Here is a 16,881-nt window from a genome sequence, read left to right as displayed (position 1 = left end):
ATTACATTTCGGGAAATCTGGTTCAAACCAACCCACCCGTGCTCATGGGCCCGAGATGTTTTTTGGCACTAAAACTCTCAATTTGAAACCTCTGGATTATTCGTTACTGAGTTATAGGGTCATATTTTAAGGATATATGGTTTATCGTAGCTTACGGATCAGTGAAAACCTTTCTACAGACATCCATGCGCAAAATTGCAAATTTGACCGTTGGGGTCATACTTGGCCCTGGGTGATGATTTTTGCTCGATACAACACAACCTTGGCGTCCACCGAAAAAGGGGATAACTTATTTTCACTCCTGGAGAGATTCTGGAAGTATAGAGATCCAGAAAAAGTAATCCTGGCGAATACACACACACACAAGAAGTAAATGAGACAAGCCCCCTTAATGGGCTTGGGCACAAAAGTTCGCTATGTTTGGGGCCTCATAAAGAGGCGCCACTTACTACATGTTCGCTCAAGCTCTAATGGGGGCGCTTTTGAGTTTGCCTCTTTTTCTGCGATAAAGATGATCGTGATATTGGCCTATGGGTACTGAAGCACCCGTCCAGGACGCTTAAGCGCCCAATTTTATTTTTGTGACATTCACCAAACCGAGTCAAATCCACTTCTACACCACTGTGGCCGCTTTGTACCAGATAGGGAAATGTCGTAAAGAGATCAACGGGCGCTTTTTGCGCCCGTTTCAGCGCTCGAGCGATGAAGTTTCGAAATGCGACAATTTGACCCAGTGGACCATTTTCTTCGCCTAAAACTCATTGGATAAACTTCCATTGCACCCCATTTCATGGTTTTTAACCCAAAAATAGGAAGAAGTGGGAGCCAACCCATTACAATTTGCGGTAAGTGTCATTGATTCATTGCGTGGTGCATAATAAATAGGTTAAGCGGGCATAGTCGTGCGAAAATCAGGGGATCGTCATTTTCATTTTGTGGAGGCCTGAGGAGAGCGCTGAGAGAGTTCTTGAGAGCTTTTGGAGAGTTGTGAAGGATCTCTTCTTCTCCTTCTTCATATTCTTCATTCTTCTTCTTCCTGATCATCTCTTGCTGAGGGAGAGTTGAGAGGGGGTTTTTGGATGTTTCTTCCTCCTTCCTCCTCCCTCCTCCCTCCTCACCCTCTTTATTTTTTCACTTTATTCTTCTACCTTATCGTCTCCGGCCCCAACATTCTCATTTTCTAGAGGAAAATCAAGAAAATGCAAAGGAATTTCTTGGAGTTGTTCATCGATTCAACTATATGGTTGTCAAATTTAGAATCCAATTGACCATCAAAAACTTTAAAAAAATTATTTAACAACTTAATTCATTTGACAACCAAAGTTGATCTAATATAAATCAATGAATCTAATTGGGTCCGACCCGTCGAGTCGGTCGGCTTGATTGTATGTTTGTTAAAATCGAAGTGTTGAGTGATTTTTATTTGAGTGTCAATATTTCTCGTTAAGAAAATGCTTGAAATTCATTTCACGCCTCCAGATTAATATCAAATGATACAAATTTGCTGATAAGGTATCAATGATATTTATATTAAAATTTACTTAAGCACATTAAATAATGTCATGCCTTCATTCATAATATATAGATAACTATAAATCCTTCTTTAGACATGAATGATATTTAGAATGTTTTTTTTCTTTTGTTTGTGAGATGAATGTTGAGCATTGGGATAGTTTAGCGCTCATGGTGCTTCATCTAACTATTAAATCTTTCTTCTATCCTATTCTCATCATTCTTTATTTAATAATCTCTATACCTCCTCTATTTGCTATTAATTATTTAACACTAGACCCAACATCCCATCTATCATCTTCCGCCCAATATTCCAAGAGTCGTAACAAAAGCTTTGATCTGCCGAAACGACTACCATCCAACCAAAAACGTTGAAAGCTATAAAGACTTTTGTAATGAAGGAAGAGTTAAATACATATCATTAAATTTCTATGTATAAATTTTAATTTTTACATATTTACACCCTCTTATCCAACAAAAATTATTCCGTGCAGACACCGTATGGAGAGATAGATGCTGTGTCCGATCTCCGCCGTCCACCACTTTAGTAAGACCTTTCAATTTTTTTTTTAAAAAAAAAATCTCACTGAAGCCGTGATGGACAGCGGAGATCGAACACAGCAGAGATGCATCTCTGCATGCGGTGTCCGCACGGAATAATTTTTACTTATCCACACACTAAAAGGTATATTTTACCTTCTAAACATTAAAATAGCTGTATTTTTTATGTAATATGGAAGATTTGGACTTTCTAAATAGAATAATGAAACCTTGAATGATCATCAATAGCTTGGCGACTTCCATGGGGGAACTAGGACAAAAAGTTTTTAACAATATACAAAGGATGAATCTACTCCCCCCACACCTAACTTCCCCCTAAAACCAGCACTACCTCTCATATAAATGATCTGTAATCAATATCACATCATACCATTGAAACCCAATTCCTTCATTACTTAACATAAGATAGATACAAAGAACACACTTAGAGACCAAAACATCTCAGCCCACAAAATCATGAAGCATTTGATGTCCAAAATGCCTCATCTGCTGCTCCTGCTGGAAGTCTTCTCCTTGCCGGAGTCCAAGAGTTAGCGAAACGGCACTGAGGCTGCCGATCTCCATTCCGCCCTGGTATGCGAAGCTCATCAACCCTGCATCCATGGCGCAATCTTCGATCCTGGACCTCTTCTCCTGATGCCACTGCTCCAAGCAATGCGAACTCTTCTCGATGGTCGCTGTGCCAGAAGCAGAAACATCAACATGTTTGCTCGACTGTGCTTCCAATTGTTGATTGATCGAAGCTTGGTGGATGGTTTTGGTTGAAGAGTTCAGGTCCATTCCCGCGATTCCTTTAGTCTCGAGCGTGTGGATCTCTTCAACCATCGGCTTCCACAATCGGACTCGCGCATTGATGAACCAATTCGAGACCTGCATTGTGAAATACAATAAAATGTGATGCCAATTAAATTTCTAAAAATTCTGAGAAATGCATGTAAATTCACCGAAAATATTTCATCCTCGCCAAGATATTGCTCCATGTAGATACTAATACAGAGCGAATAAAGCATATAAATCTAATACAAAAACATATTTTTGCTGCCCTGACAATGATTTCTGAAGAAAAAAGATTTAGAATTACTATGTTTCTAATCTCACATGGAGTGTAACAGTTTGGCTAATTTCTGACTATAGTCAACAAGAAAACTGTAGTCAAACTGCACCCTAAAATCTTTGTGCTCCGTAAACTTTTGTTTGTCAAAAAGGTTACAGGACGAATAAATGCTATGAATGGGAAAGTTCTCAGAAAACCTGTAGCTATAGCCATTGTACCAGGCCAATTGACTCAAGTCAAAACTCAGTTCAGTTTCCAATAAATACAGCACATCAAAGTTGACCTTAAGTCAACACTCGTTTTTCCAATAATCAAAGGTTTTGAACCAAATTGATATCAGAAGTGGAACCAGCGTAACAAACAGGGGCATTTACATACATAATACCCAATTCCTACGTATTTAGATAGCTAACATCTAAACTTCGTTTTTCATATTTATGCCAGCCAAATATTTCAAAAGCATCATTATTTTACTTCTAGAAAAATGGAATGCGCCTTTTAATGCTTGGGTTAGGATGGGCATATATGTAAAAATTAAAAGTTTTGGTATTAGATATGTAAATACATATGAATTTAATGGTCTGCATGCAAATCTTCCAAACAAAAACCATAAAAATGAGCAGAAGAGACATCAAAGAGAGAAGTTACCTGGTTCCTGGACAGCCCTGTCTGAGTTGCCAGCATGTGCTTGTCAGTATCAGTTGGATACCTAAAAAACCAAATTACAGAACTTATAGAAAAGAGTGAAGTTGAATTCCCAATATAAATTTAATTTTAAATTTCAATATTTAACTTAGTTGTTTGAAAAATTACAGTTTATTATAGAAAATAAGAAAAGTGTCAAAATAATCGTGACTATTTTGGTAAGGATTATTTTAGTCCAATCTATAAAAATGTAGATTTAATTATAGACTCCTTAAAGATGGGTTGAAATAGTCATAACCTGTGTGTAAAACCGGATCGAATTGGCCGATAGTCCAGTTCGGTCTACCTTAAAAATCACCCCATAATCGTGATTAATCTGGGGAGGATCATTTTAATTCCAATCTATTTAAAATTCCAATCTATTAAAATGTAAATTTAATTATAGACTCCTTAAAGATGAGTTGAAATAGTCCTAACCTGTGTGTAAAACCGGATCGAATTGGCCGATAGTCGAGTTCGGTCTACCTTCGGCATCAAATGAGATTGAACCGGTTCAAACTGACTTTGAACCAGGAAAAACTGATCAGTTTGACCCCTAAACTGAAAATTATATTTTCACATATATACCATCAATTTTATGTAATTTACATATCTAACGCCTAAACTCTATCTTTCACATTTATACCACGCAAATCACTCTTATCAAATCAAAAACATTATTATCACAAAGAGATTCAATTTACATACATACCACCCAAGTTTATTTAGTTACATATCTAACACCTAAACTCTATTTTTTTTTACATTTATACCACCAAAATCATCAATATATTTTTCATGCATAGATAAAATGACATGTTAAAATTGAATTTTAGGTATTAGATATTTAGATACATAGAAATTGAGTATTATGTAAATCTTATATATTGTCATTTTTAAATATATTTATATATTTATGATTTATTTATTAAGTCATCCAGTTGAATCACGAGAAACCTTTGAATCTTGAACCTCTCCTACTAATGATTTAATGTCCAGTTCGATTTCTAGAACCTTACTCCTAACAAAGGACTACGTCGACCCTCTATTTAAAAAATCATAGGACTAATTCTTTTAGCCAGCCATCCACTCTTCAGCTAATTTCACATATTTTCATTCAAATTAAAATGCAATAAAAATCTTAAAATGATTATAGCGTATGTAAAGGACAATGTTAATGATAAATCTCTTTTAAGATTATAAAATATAATAAAAATTTTAATAAAAAATAGATTAAAATAGTAATATGAACACCCGAAGATAGATTTACATTTAAATTGGTGTGATGTGCAATAAATTCAAACCAAAAAATCAATACATTTACGCGCTGAGACTCATGTTTGACTTAGATGTGACATTTATACGCAGAGTGTGACATTCATCTTCTACCCACTTATAAACACATTCTACAACTCCTGAAAATAAATTATTTTTCCAAAGATAAAATATTTAGGTGTTTGGCTGTCTTTAAGATTTATGTTGAACAGAATTTAGTAAATCCGATTCCAAATGTTGTAAATCCATAAGGTGTTTGGTTCAATTTAAGGTTAAACCTATTAGATTTGTTTACCGTAATTGGCATAATTTCTTTCTTTTGATTTTCTTCCTAAACTAACTATGTTAGATCCATAGAATAATCAGATGTAATGAATTTGAATTTACGTTAAACCGAGAGGAAGGTTAATTGGATCTAGAGAAGTGAGGATTTAATTTCTCCAATTTTTTTTTGTTTGGCTGATTTTATGTAAGTTGTGCGTAAATTCTGCTCAAATCCGGCTACCAAACAGCCCCTTGGGATAAATAACTTACTGTTGATAGAAATAACCTATGTTATCCAAAGTGACTTGCATCATTCTTAGCTATAATATTAAAGAGAAATTAAATACACAACACTTGAAAAATCACTATTTACAAATATAACACTCACTTTCATCTATTTTTCAAATTCTCAATCAAATATAAAAAATCACACTAAAACCCCAACTCATGTTTTTCATTTTTATTAAATACTCAATGGTTTAATCATGGCAAGTGTGATTCGGTAATTCAAAAATATTATATGTGTGCTAATTATACCCAATATTTCTAGGAATTTAGAAAACTTGTTGCAAGAATAAAATGATATGTTAATCTTTTGTCCTGCAGTGTGGAGCTAAAGGGTTCGTTTTTAACTTCAAAGCTTAAGCCAATAAAATAATGTGAGTCAATCATATTTTTAAATCTTCACACAAAAGGATAAACATGCAACAAAAAAGGTTAAATAGTGCAACTTACGGATGAAGGAAGTGATCAAACAACCATGCTCTCAAAACGGACACTGCTCTCTCAGGAAGGCCTCTCTGAGGCCGCCATATGGGGTGGCTGTTATCCGAGAAGCTGATGCTGCTGTCACCACCGCCCTTCTGCCGTCGAACACTCTGGGCGATGTATTTTAGCTTTGAAACTGTCAAGGTGTCATTTCGACTGGAACAAGGAGACGAAGCCATCATCTCCTCGCCGAGGATGTTACATACGTGCCTGAGCTGATCGGATATTGCGCTCTTCAAACATCGAAAATGCTTTGAAACAGCTTTTAAGGCTAGGGAAGCATAAGGTGTGGCTGAGCTCAGGCCGGCGACGGATTCAAACGAGGAAACCACCATTTGAATTTGTTGGTGATACTGCTTATATCTTTTGCAAACCTAAGAAAATACAGATGATTATAATCTATCCATTCAAACATGAGAAGTAAACAAAAATGAGATGCGAGATATTAGAACAAGATGTCATTTAATGTTAACAAATAGAAAAAAGGCACCCATGAAAGAATTGAAATCAATATATTTTAAATATATCTGAAAATTCAATATAACTGGATTGACAATACTCAAATTGGACAATTTGGAAACCTGATTAAGAAAATATATAGAAATTCAAAAAAAAAAAAAAAAATAGAGCAAATAGAAATGTGAGATTATCCTAAAATCCCATGTCCACTGCATTTAATCAAACGAAGCCCAACCTTTAGAACAGGTTTATATCACTTTTGGATTCAACATAAATTGACAAGAATTTCGTCATGACACAAATAAATCAAGCCACAAAACGCTAAAATAGGCTGAAAAGAAAGTAAATGACACCGATATGATCCCACCCACCTTCATGAAACTTATGATGATTTTCAGCAAAAATATGTAACGTGACCATAATTGAAATTTAGAATTCTCTTCCAAGTTGTTTTACACATGCAGAGGAGCATGTAGGTGAGATGAACTGATTTAAAATCAAGTGTTAAGACAAGAAAAAACTTTTCTCACTGACCTGAATTGCAAAGAAAAGATCCAGCAATATCAGGAGGAAGGCGCAATGACGTCATTGCGAGCTTAAATGGGGGAGAGTGTCTCACTTCACCATCTTAAGAATACTTAGCAAGCCAACCATAGAAAAGAAGATTCTAGAGAATATCAGAAAGAGGAAAGCAATCCAAGAGACTCTAGAAAGTTCCGCCGCATTCCAGAGAATGTTGGAAGAAAAAAGCTTCAAGGAAAACTCCAGGATAACCTAAAAAGTTCTAAAATCATGTATATGTTAAATGGGCAATGTAGAACTATCTAGAAATTAATCTATTCTAATGTAATCTAGAAAATTCCCTAGGGCTTGGGGAGGACTATAGATAGCAGCCCCTCGCCCTCATTTGTAACAATCCAAAATTTTTAAGCAACGAAGTGTGTAGTTTCTCATTCCTTATTAAAGTATTCATTTCTTCAATAACTTCTCCTTACTTCTTTTCTAGAGAGCTTGATGCTTCCAAGTCCAAACATTGTGAGTGTTAGGTTGATTTAGTGCTCGGGAAGAGCACTAAAGCTGCATAGGTGACTTGAGAGAAGTTTGATCGTGATAGTTGATATCCGAGCGAAGATTAAGGGAATGACAAAAAATCTCAAAGATCATGTCATGGAGTTCGAGCCAAAAAATGTGAAACCAGCTCAACAAAGACGAGGCCGTGAGGAACAACGGGATCCCGCTGCATCCAAACCATATGGGAGGTCTAAGGTTCTCAAATATGGCTTTGATTCACGACTTGCTTGGGTTGAGGAGGCTATGAATGCCATGGAGGCCAGATAAATGATCTAGGCCAGAAGGTGGACGATTTTGAAGAGGACATGACCATCCATTCCACGATCAGAGATATGATGCTCCAACTGGATCCTTGAAAGACCAATTGGCGAAGATGCAAGAAGACCTAATGGGGGAGCTCCATGATGTACAACGATCTCATGAAGGAGAGAAAAAAAAAAACATACGCGGCAGCTTGAAGGAGATGCTTGAAGAGGTATCGTTATGCAAGTGAATACTAACGACAACAATCAATCACCATACATTCGAAGCCAAGTGTATCAAAGTGCCAAAGCCTAAGAGTTTTGGAGGAGCTCGCAATGCCAAAGAAGTAGACAACTTCTTATTGGGACTTCAGCAAAATTTTGGAGGATTAGGTATTACCGATGAAGACTCTTTATTTCTCTAACACCTAAGGCCGCCAAAAAAGCTTGTTTGCAAAAAGCTCGTATTCAGCTCGTTGAATAACTCTTGTTCGTCTCGTTCGTTAAGTAAACGTGCCAAACACAAATTTTTTAAGCTCGAATTATTAACGAGCCGAACATGATCAACCCTTTGTTCGCTCATGTTCGGCTAGTTTTAGCTAAAAAAAAAGAAATTATTTATATTATTTATATAATAATATATTATATATATTATTTAAATAATAATATATTATATAAATTTATATCTAAGTTTAAATCATAACAGCTCGTAAGGTCATGTAGTTTTACGTCTTCTATTACTCAGTGTTGATGCAGGTTTGAATCCAACACCCTACATATATTTTTTTCAATTAGTTTTAGCAAGTCAATTTAGAACACAAGTTGATTTCGAACACGAGCTCTCTCAAGCTCGGCTCGGTTACAACCCTACCAACAACGCAATGCTATTGCGGAAAAGAAGGCGACCAGACATGGAGAAATGTGCGCACCATATCTACCTTTGATTACTTCAAGCAAGAACTCAAAAGACAATTTTATCATGAGAATGTGAAGGATTAGGCTAGAGTCCAATTGCGAAGGCTAAAACAAGCAAGATCGATTCTGGAATACATTAATGAGTTCACTATTTTGGTTTTTGAAATACCTCACATGCCAGACAAGGTTGTTCTCTTCAACTTTATGAATGGACTGCAACCATTGGCAAAGATGGAGCTTAAAAGGCGTGGAGTGCAAAACCACGCTACTCTCATTGCCTTAGTTGAGAGCTTCATTGACCACGCAAAGGAATCCACAATGCCAAGAGATGAGAAGAGTGCCTACGTCAAAGGTGAGGGAAATAAGGGCCAACACAAAGAAGAGACTCGTTACGAATCATCCTCATTCAAGGGTAAATTCAAATGAAAACAAAAAGATAACAAAAACAAGTCATATAACAATTGCTTCCTTTGTGATGGGTCTCAATGGGCAAGGGATTGTCCTCAGCCTTAAACGCTATACAAGCAAGTCATCATGAAAAGAAAGAGGCAAGAAGAGATAATATTATAGCACAAGTAGGGTCTATGCAATTGCTGAATGGGATGCAAACTTCAACAAAACCACAAGAAAGATTTACTCTTTGTGGAGATTTTAATAGGTGGAAAGACTATCGGAGCAATTTTAGACACAGATGGTTCTCACAACATTTCCATTGAAAAAGCACAAAGGATATGGCTACAAGCAATAAGGCCAATTCATGGGATAGCCAAACGAGTAAAGACTAATATTGGGGCTTGGTTAGGTAGATTGGACTTCTCTGTCATTCCTAAGTGATTTTGAAGTTGTTCTAAGGCTAGATTCTTTGGATCAAGTAAATGCATTCCCAATAACCTTCGCCATTAGCATATGCATCATGGAAAACAATCAAGTTTGCCTAGTACCAACAAGAAGGGCTAACAAGCAAGAAACTAAAATGTTATATGTCATTCAATTCACGAAAGGTAACTGACAGGAAGAGGAAAACTACTTAACTATTCTTTATGACTCAAATAATGAAGAACGAAAGATCCAAGAAGATATACCAAGAGAGGTAGCAATGATAATATATAAGTTAAAAAAAGTGTCACTTACAGAATTACCAAAGGAGCTACCACCAAGAAAAAAAGACCAAGATCAGAATAGCTTAGAGCTAAGGACTAAGCTGCCAGCCATGAATTCTTACTGCATCTCCACTCTTCCAAACAACCGGTTATGAATGAATAAGCCCAACAATTTTCAAGTTTTACCAAGTCTGAGGGTAAACAAAGGGAGTTGGTCCGAGTGTCACTGCTTAAGACTACAAGGACTATACAAAGGGCTACCAAAAAAAAGAGATGGACAGCGTAGAAAAGATACATTAGGAGGAATCCCTAACCAAATACCAACAACAATGATCACTTCTTTTGATAAGAAAGAGAATGAAATACATGTTGATCAGGCCAATCACCAAGAAGGGGCACCAAATTATAAGAAATACCTCATTGAATGGAAATGATTACCTGATAGTGAGGCCAGTGCGAACATGAAGATACATCGTCATCGTAATAAAGAAAATATCCAACAGTATCAATGGAAAGGTGCAATAAGGATATTGTAAGCTTAAGTGGGGGAGAGTGTCACACTGTCATCTTAAAAGTAGTTAACAAGCCAACCATGGGAAAGAAGATTCTAGAGATGGCCGGAAAGAGAAGAGCAAACAAAGAGATTCTAGAAGGTTCCGCCGCACTCTAGAGAATGTTGGAAGGAGAAATCTTTAACAAAAACTCTAGGATAAGATAGAAAGCTCTAGAATCATGTATAGATTAAAAGGGAAATGTAGAACTATCTAGAAATTAGTTCATTTTAATGTAACCTAGAAAGTTCTCTAGAGCTTGGGGAGGACTATAAATAGAAGTCCCTTCCCCTCAATTGTAACCATCCAAAGTTTCTAAACAACCAAGTGTGTAATCTCACATTCCTTAGTGAAGTGTTTGTTTCTTCAAAAACTTCTTTAACTTTTTTTCTAAAGATTTTTGTGCTTCTAAATCCAAGCGTTGGAAGTGTTAGGTTGATTTAGTGCTTAAGAAGAGCGCTAAAGTTGCACTGGTGACTTGAGAAAAATTTGTTTGTGATAAACTGCTCTAAAAATCATGTCCATATATTGAAATTATAAGCCCTTTCAAAAAAAAAAAACAAATTCATCAATATGTTGTATGCATGCTCTCAAGTTGGTTAATCTAAAATGGTCGCGAATTCCACTTTTTCATAAGCTCTTTCAAAATAAAAAAAACAAAAAATCAAACTCATAAAATATGTTATATGCATGCTCTCAAATTGGTTACTCTAATATGGCCGCGAGTCCCACTCTCCAAACCTGATCTCTCATGTCCCAACCACTGTAGTCGAGCTTCCTGTTACTGACAGCCCTCCAAGGTATGTCTTTGTTGTCAGCCCTTTCAAGTCGGTTCTTGCTGTTGTCAGCCCCTCCAAAGCTTGTTTCTGTTGTTGTCCAGCCCACTGCCTACTCTTACTGCTATTGTCTAGTCCCCATACACCTATTCCTATTATTGTCCAATTCACTGTCACCGCTCCTACTCCCTTTGATGCCGACACCACTTGTGGTTAGTCTCCTTCCAGCAGCTCCAATTATTCCTACACTATATAGCGCCACAATCACCAGCTGCCATCCACTTTACAACACAATCACAACATCCTTCCACCCTTTCAGGTCTGTCGTTCTCCACTAGAGAGCCATTTGTGTTTGTAATGGTTTTTTTTTTTTTTAAATTTGCAGTGTCTTCATTGTCACATACCGTTTGTATGTGTGTTGTTTTATGTTGAAGATTCGTCGTTGTAATTTTTGAACTCTACAATAAATTTGTGGATTGGTCGTGATTTGGATTAATTTTGGTATCATTTGATGTTAGAGCGAACCCAACCCTAACCCTATCCTAGGATTTCTTAATGTCAACCTTACCCCCCCCCCCCCCCCCTCCCCCCAACTTGAAGCTTACGCCTCGCCTCACGAATGAAAAACGCTTTACTACTAAATTGCACAATCAATCAACCACTAGAACTGTGACCATTCATACACTATAATACGAATGAAAAACCCCTGAGATATTAATTAATGTATAGATAGATGGAAATAATTCCATTCGAAACAAAGTACATAAAAAATAAATGTATATGCGCATTCACACATTATAAATTCGAATACTTCAATTCAATCTCAAGTTACAGCTAGCGTTAATCCAGATTAGCTCAATTCAAGTTTGACTCTAGTCAAGGCTAGCTTATCAATCAACATATTGAATTCAATCCTAATTGAATCGAAGACCAAAAACATATAATATCTTATTTCTATGACTAGGGAAGAGGAAATGAGAAAACTAAAGATGTGGATTTGAGAAGTCAAGCAAAGGCGAGATGAATCGAAAGGGTCGGATAGCTGAAAAAATTGGAGATAAATTGAACAGTCAGGAGGTTGAAACAAGGGGAACTAAAGCCTACGCGATGAGTTCACCTATAAAACGACACGACAAAATCAAGATTCACTTACTTAGGAGTCGAGGGGTGTGTGAAGGAGAGGACAATGCGGGAGATGTACTAGTCAGCGAAGAGGAGGCCCGAGGAAGTATTGACGTCTGTGTCGAGCAATGGAGGAAGATTCAATGTCGGTCGAAGGACTCGACGTTGCGGGAAGAAGCACTCTCGGATGCTCATGCGCTGCTGCCAAATAGAGGGAGGCGTCGACGTAAAGACTCGCGCGAGGGGGAGCCAACTGCAAGGGAGCAGAAAGTGATTCAATTGCAGGAAGAAATGTCCGCGTGGTTAGGGCTTCAATTGATAGGTTAAGACGAGTTTTTATAAGTTTATTAAAAGGTTTAATAAAAATTTAATACTTATAATATATGTTTAGTATTATATAAGAGAAAACATTTATAAAATTTTAACACTTAAATTACAAGAAGTAAATATTTTAAATAATAAATTAATTTTTATGCTCATTTATTGTAGGCTTAAATTTTAAAAAGTGTTGGAGGTTAAAATAAATTGAAGACAAATCAAATAGCAAATTAATCGACATCAAGATGTGTACTCGTACCTTTAATTTATAGTAATAATTTATTTCTTCTTAATTGTTTTGCAGTCAATGACATTTGCACATGATTTATTCTAATTGAGATTATTTTCTTTATCCACATATTGTTATAAATGTTTGTAGCTAGTTAATATCACACATTAGTGTGTGTTTAATATAATATGTAGAATTGAAAGCGATGAGAACATGAATAATATATTTATGTTGACAGTTTTTATGTGTATAACTGACTATGATGAAGTCACTCATTTATTATACTGGTGTGGAAAAACTGAGTTACCCGTGCATGTACATAGAAAAGAATATTGATATTAATGTGTCTTAATTTACACAATTTTTAGATAGTGCTTCTATGACGGTTGTACAGAAATATAATGATATTGATATAGTAAAATTCATTGAATAACAAGTCAGATGTTTATATTGATTTACTAAAAAGTTTAAATGAAATGCATATTACTTTGTTTTACCTTGTATTACGGTAGTTTAGAAGTAAGAGTATTCACTGGTCTGTTTAGATTGTCGTTGTTTTTAATCTAATATTTCAGATTAATTTAATTAATAAACAGATGAACAATATAAGAGAATATTTATAAAAAACATGAAAAACTAATATCGATAAACATAACTTTACTGTTTTAATTTAAATTGATTAATGTCTCTTTCATTTATTAATAGTTGGTTAATATCACACATTAGTGTGTGTTTTATATAATATGCAGAATTGAAAGCGATGAGCACATGAATAATATATTTATGTTGACAGTTTTTATGTGTATAACTGATTATGATGAAGTCACTCATTTATCATACTGGTGTAAAAAAACTGAGTTACTTGTGCATGTACATAGAAAAGAATATTGATATTAATGTGTCTTAATTTATACAATTTTTAGATGATGCTCCTATGACGGTTTTACAGAAATATAATGATATTGATATAGTAAAATTCATTGATGAACAAGTCAGATGTTTATATTGATTTACTAAAAAGTTTAAATGAAATGCATATTACTTTGTTTTACCTTGTATTACGGTAGTTTAGAAGTAAGAGTATTCACTGGTCTGTTTAGATTGTCGTTGTTTTTAATCTAATATTTCAGATTAATTTAATTAATAAACAGATGAACAATATAAGAGAATATTTATAAAAAACATGAAAAACTAATATCGATAAACATAACTTTACTGTTTTAATTTAAATTGATTAATGTCTCTTTCATTTATTAATAGCTAGTTCTAAAAAATAGATATGAAAAAATTCAATTCTCACAATCCGACTGTCTATTCCCGTCTTATTTAATTCTAAACTACGGGTCAGGCCGTGAAAAAAAAATCCAATGTTCAAGTGATCTTAAACCTTTGAGACAATTTTACTTAAATCTAAACATGAAGGCACATTAGCATCATTTTTAGCAAACTTAAGGCATAAATCGATCGTAGTTTTTAACTTTTATCAACCTTCAACTCAAATTATTTGCACTACAGAAATAAATGGACCACAATTACACATAATTACCAGTCAACTTATATAAAAGCATGTAAATAAAAAAACATATAATAAAGGGTAAAAATCCAAATGTACACCTGCAAAAAACAAATCTATTTGTAACCCTATTTGATCAAAGCCTTATCTAATTCAAATTCAATTGCATTCAAACTTAGCTCATTAGGATGCTCATTTATTTCATCCAAAAACTATTTTTGAACAAAAAGAAGTTGGTCCCAATTTTAACATGATGTTTGACCTTCATTTCTTAGCACTACTCCACATTATCTGATGAACCACATTAGCATCAAGCACTATTGATGTATACACCTAAAAATAAAATGTTGCAGCACTATAGGTTTTAACAACCTGATTAATGCTTACTGTCATGATATCTTCAAATATAATCAACTAAATAATGATAAATTCTATAAATGGAATACCAAATACAAATAGGATATCGGAAAGGGAAATGAAGTAACTTCTACTTACATTTCTAAATAAACATGCAAAACCAAAAAGAGAAATGGTGGATACAATTCTTCAGCCAATTAATAGGACATTCAAAAGCAATAGAATTCTCATGTTCCCTTAAACTAGAATAAAAATATTTAACTTCCAAAATATTACAATTGTAAAATCATATATTATAATCAATTACCGAAATATGTCTGTACTTCAAAGTAAAAAAAGCAGTAGCAGACACCATTTCAACAAAAGGAATCAATCATCCAAATATAGTAAATTTTAGTAGGCTTCAGACATCAATATCAAACACCCAAAACAATTACTTCTAACGGATACATTACAACCACCAAACCTAAAATCTATATCATTATATTATGCACTTCTTCAAATTAGATCTTAAACCCATCGTTAATTATAAATGTTGAATATACCTCCATTCCTTCAAATGTAATAAATTTCAATAAAATATGTCAAAAATTACGCGATGTTTTCTTCTTCTTTTTTTTTTGCCACAGTAAACCCTAGAGAATGGAGCCAATCTAAATATTATAATGTAATATCATCACCTTCCATTACTACTCCTTCAAGTACATCCACTGTATATTAATGACAAATATAATGAATCAATGCCAATGTTCATAGCACTCTCTATTTCATGGAGCTAGCCCTACGCCTGCAACAAAATAAAAACAAGAATATTCCTGACAGACAATATCACATCTGCGTGTCGAAATTAATGGAGTCATTAAACCACCTGAAGGGCTGAGAAGAACAAAATTAATTAATTAAGTAAGTAATTACCGTACTATTTTACCTCTTCCTGCATGTAAAGCAGCTTAGCTTTCTTCTGCTCAAACTCCGGCCATTTAATCTCACCACCATGGCAACCACCGCTTCCTTCAACACCTGCAATCTCCGTCGAACTCTGAAGAGAAGGAGACGAGATCGCCAGCGAACTACTGCTATCATTATCCTTCCCAACCCTCGCTCCACTGACCAGGCCACAGAACTCATCAAGCAGCTGCTGCGCCGGCTTCAAGAACCTAGAGCTCTTCAATATCGCCGCATAGCCGGTGAAAGGGCCGAGGGGGCCGGCGGCTTGACGCCCGCCACCGATTCCTTGAATCGGAAGCCATCTATCGCCGATTGAGCCGAGCTGCGCTGGATGAATCTCCTGCGGCGGGTTGGAAGCTAGGGAGAGTGATAGCCTCTGAGTATCGGAGTAAGATTTCGTCGTCCAACCCGATCCTGAGTTGTAGCTAGGAAGAAGAAGAAGTTCGTTACCGGTATCGAAGCGCGGGGGAGGAGGAAGAGGCGACAAATCAGATCCGGCTTGGCTCGCTAAAGTTGGGGTAGAGGAGCTCATCGCTTCGTGGAGAGAAGAGTAAGGGTTAAAGGGTAAAGAAGGAAAATGCGATTCGGCGGAGCAGGGGAGAATCCAATCGGGTTTCCAAGCAGCGGAGGAGGGTTCGAAGGGGTTGAAGAAGGAGGAATCGGGGGCGGAGAAGTCTAATTGAGGGGGAGGGGTGGAGGGATCGTAGGATGGCTGAACGCGGAGCTTTTCGCGGCGGATGTGTTGGGCGACGTGGGGCAACATTCCGGCGGTGCCAGGGGAGGCGACGGGAGGGGTTTGGGGAGAGAGTGGGGGCTAGGTAGGAAATTTGGGAGAGGGGGAGGATGCCATGGGGTGGGTTTTGGGGAGGTACGAAGAGGTGAGGGTTGGGAGGATACGTGCAAAGATGGAGGGAGTGTGGGAGGAAGAGGACAAGGAGAAGGTGGACTGGTGGGGGGATTCGTAGGCAAAAGGAGATCACATGAAGCGCGAAAGTGGCAAAAGCCCTGCAGCTAAAGCGTCGAAGCTTTGCCTCCGCGCATCCTGCTACACGCCACCATTTTAAAAAGCCTTTATTTTTTACCTTTTCTTTATTTTTTTATGTGTAAATTTAATATTTATTTATATGATGTAATAAATATAAATATTAAAATTATTTATATA

The 16,881-nt window shown here is 36.1% G+C and overlaps 1 protein-coding gene across 1 annotated transcript; it reads right to left on the bottom strand.

Moving 5' to 3' along the window:
* Positions 1-2,273: 2,273 nt before the first annotated feature.
* On the bottom strand, positions 2,274-16,750 carry LOC110037189 (BEL1-like homeodomain protein 9). The gene is made up of 4 exons (XM_020741777.1): positions 15,700-16,750; positions 6,086-6,492; positions 3,776-3,836; positions 2,274-2,943 (listed from the first exon to the last, which is right to left on the bottom strand). Exons 1-4 carry the CDS (start codon positions 16,480-16,482, stop codon positions 2,515-2,517), a joined length of 1,680 nt encoding a protein of 559 aa, XP_020597436.1. The 5' UTR covers positions 16,483-16,750; the 3' UTR covers positions 2,274-2,514.
* Positions 16,751-16,881: the final 131 nt, after the last annotated feature.

Source organism: Phalaenopsis equestris, unplaced genomic scaffold, assembly GCF_001263595.1.
Source record: "Phalaenopsis equestris unplaced genomic scaffold, ASM126359v1 Scaffold000002, whole genome shotgun sequence".
NCBI classification, from domain to species: Eukaryota; Viridiplantae; Streptophyta; class Magnoliopsida; order Asparagales; family Orchidaceae; genus Phalaenopsis; species Phalaenopsis equestris.
This window is presented reverse-complemented; position numbering and strand designations above follow the sequence as displayed.

Excerpts from the sequence above, each read along its gene's own strand:
- LOC110037189 (XM_020741777.1), bottom strand. The coding sequence starts at position 16,482 with ATGTTGCCCCACGTCGCCCAACACATCCGCCGCGAAAAGCTCCGCGTT. Across the intron at positions 6,493-15,699 it reads TGCTTTACATGCAGGAAGAG|GTTTGCAAAAGATATAAGCA; the intron begins GTAAAATAGTAC and ends GTATTTTCTTAG. Across the intron at positions 3,837-6,085 it reads TTTGATCACTTCCTTCATCC|GTATCCAACTGATACTGACA; the intron begins GTAAGTTGCACT and ends TTGGTTTTTTAG.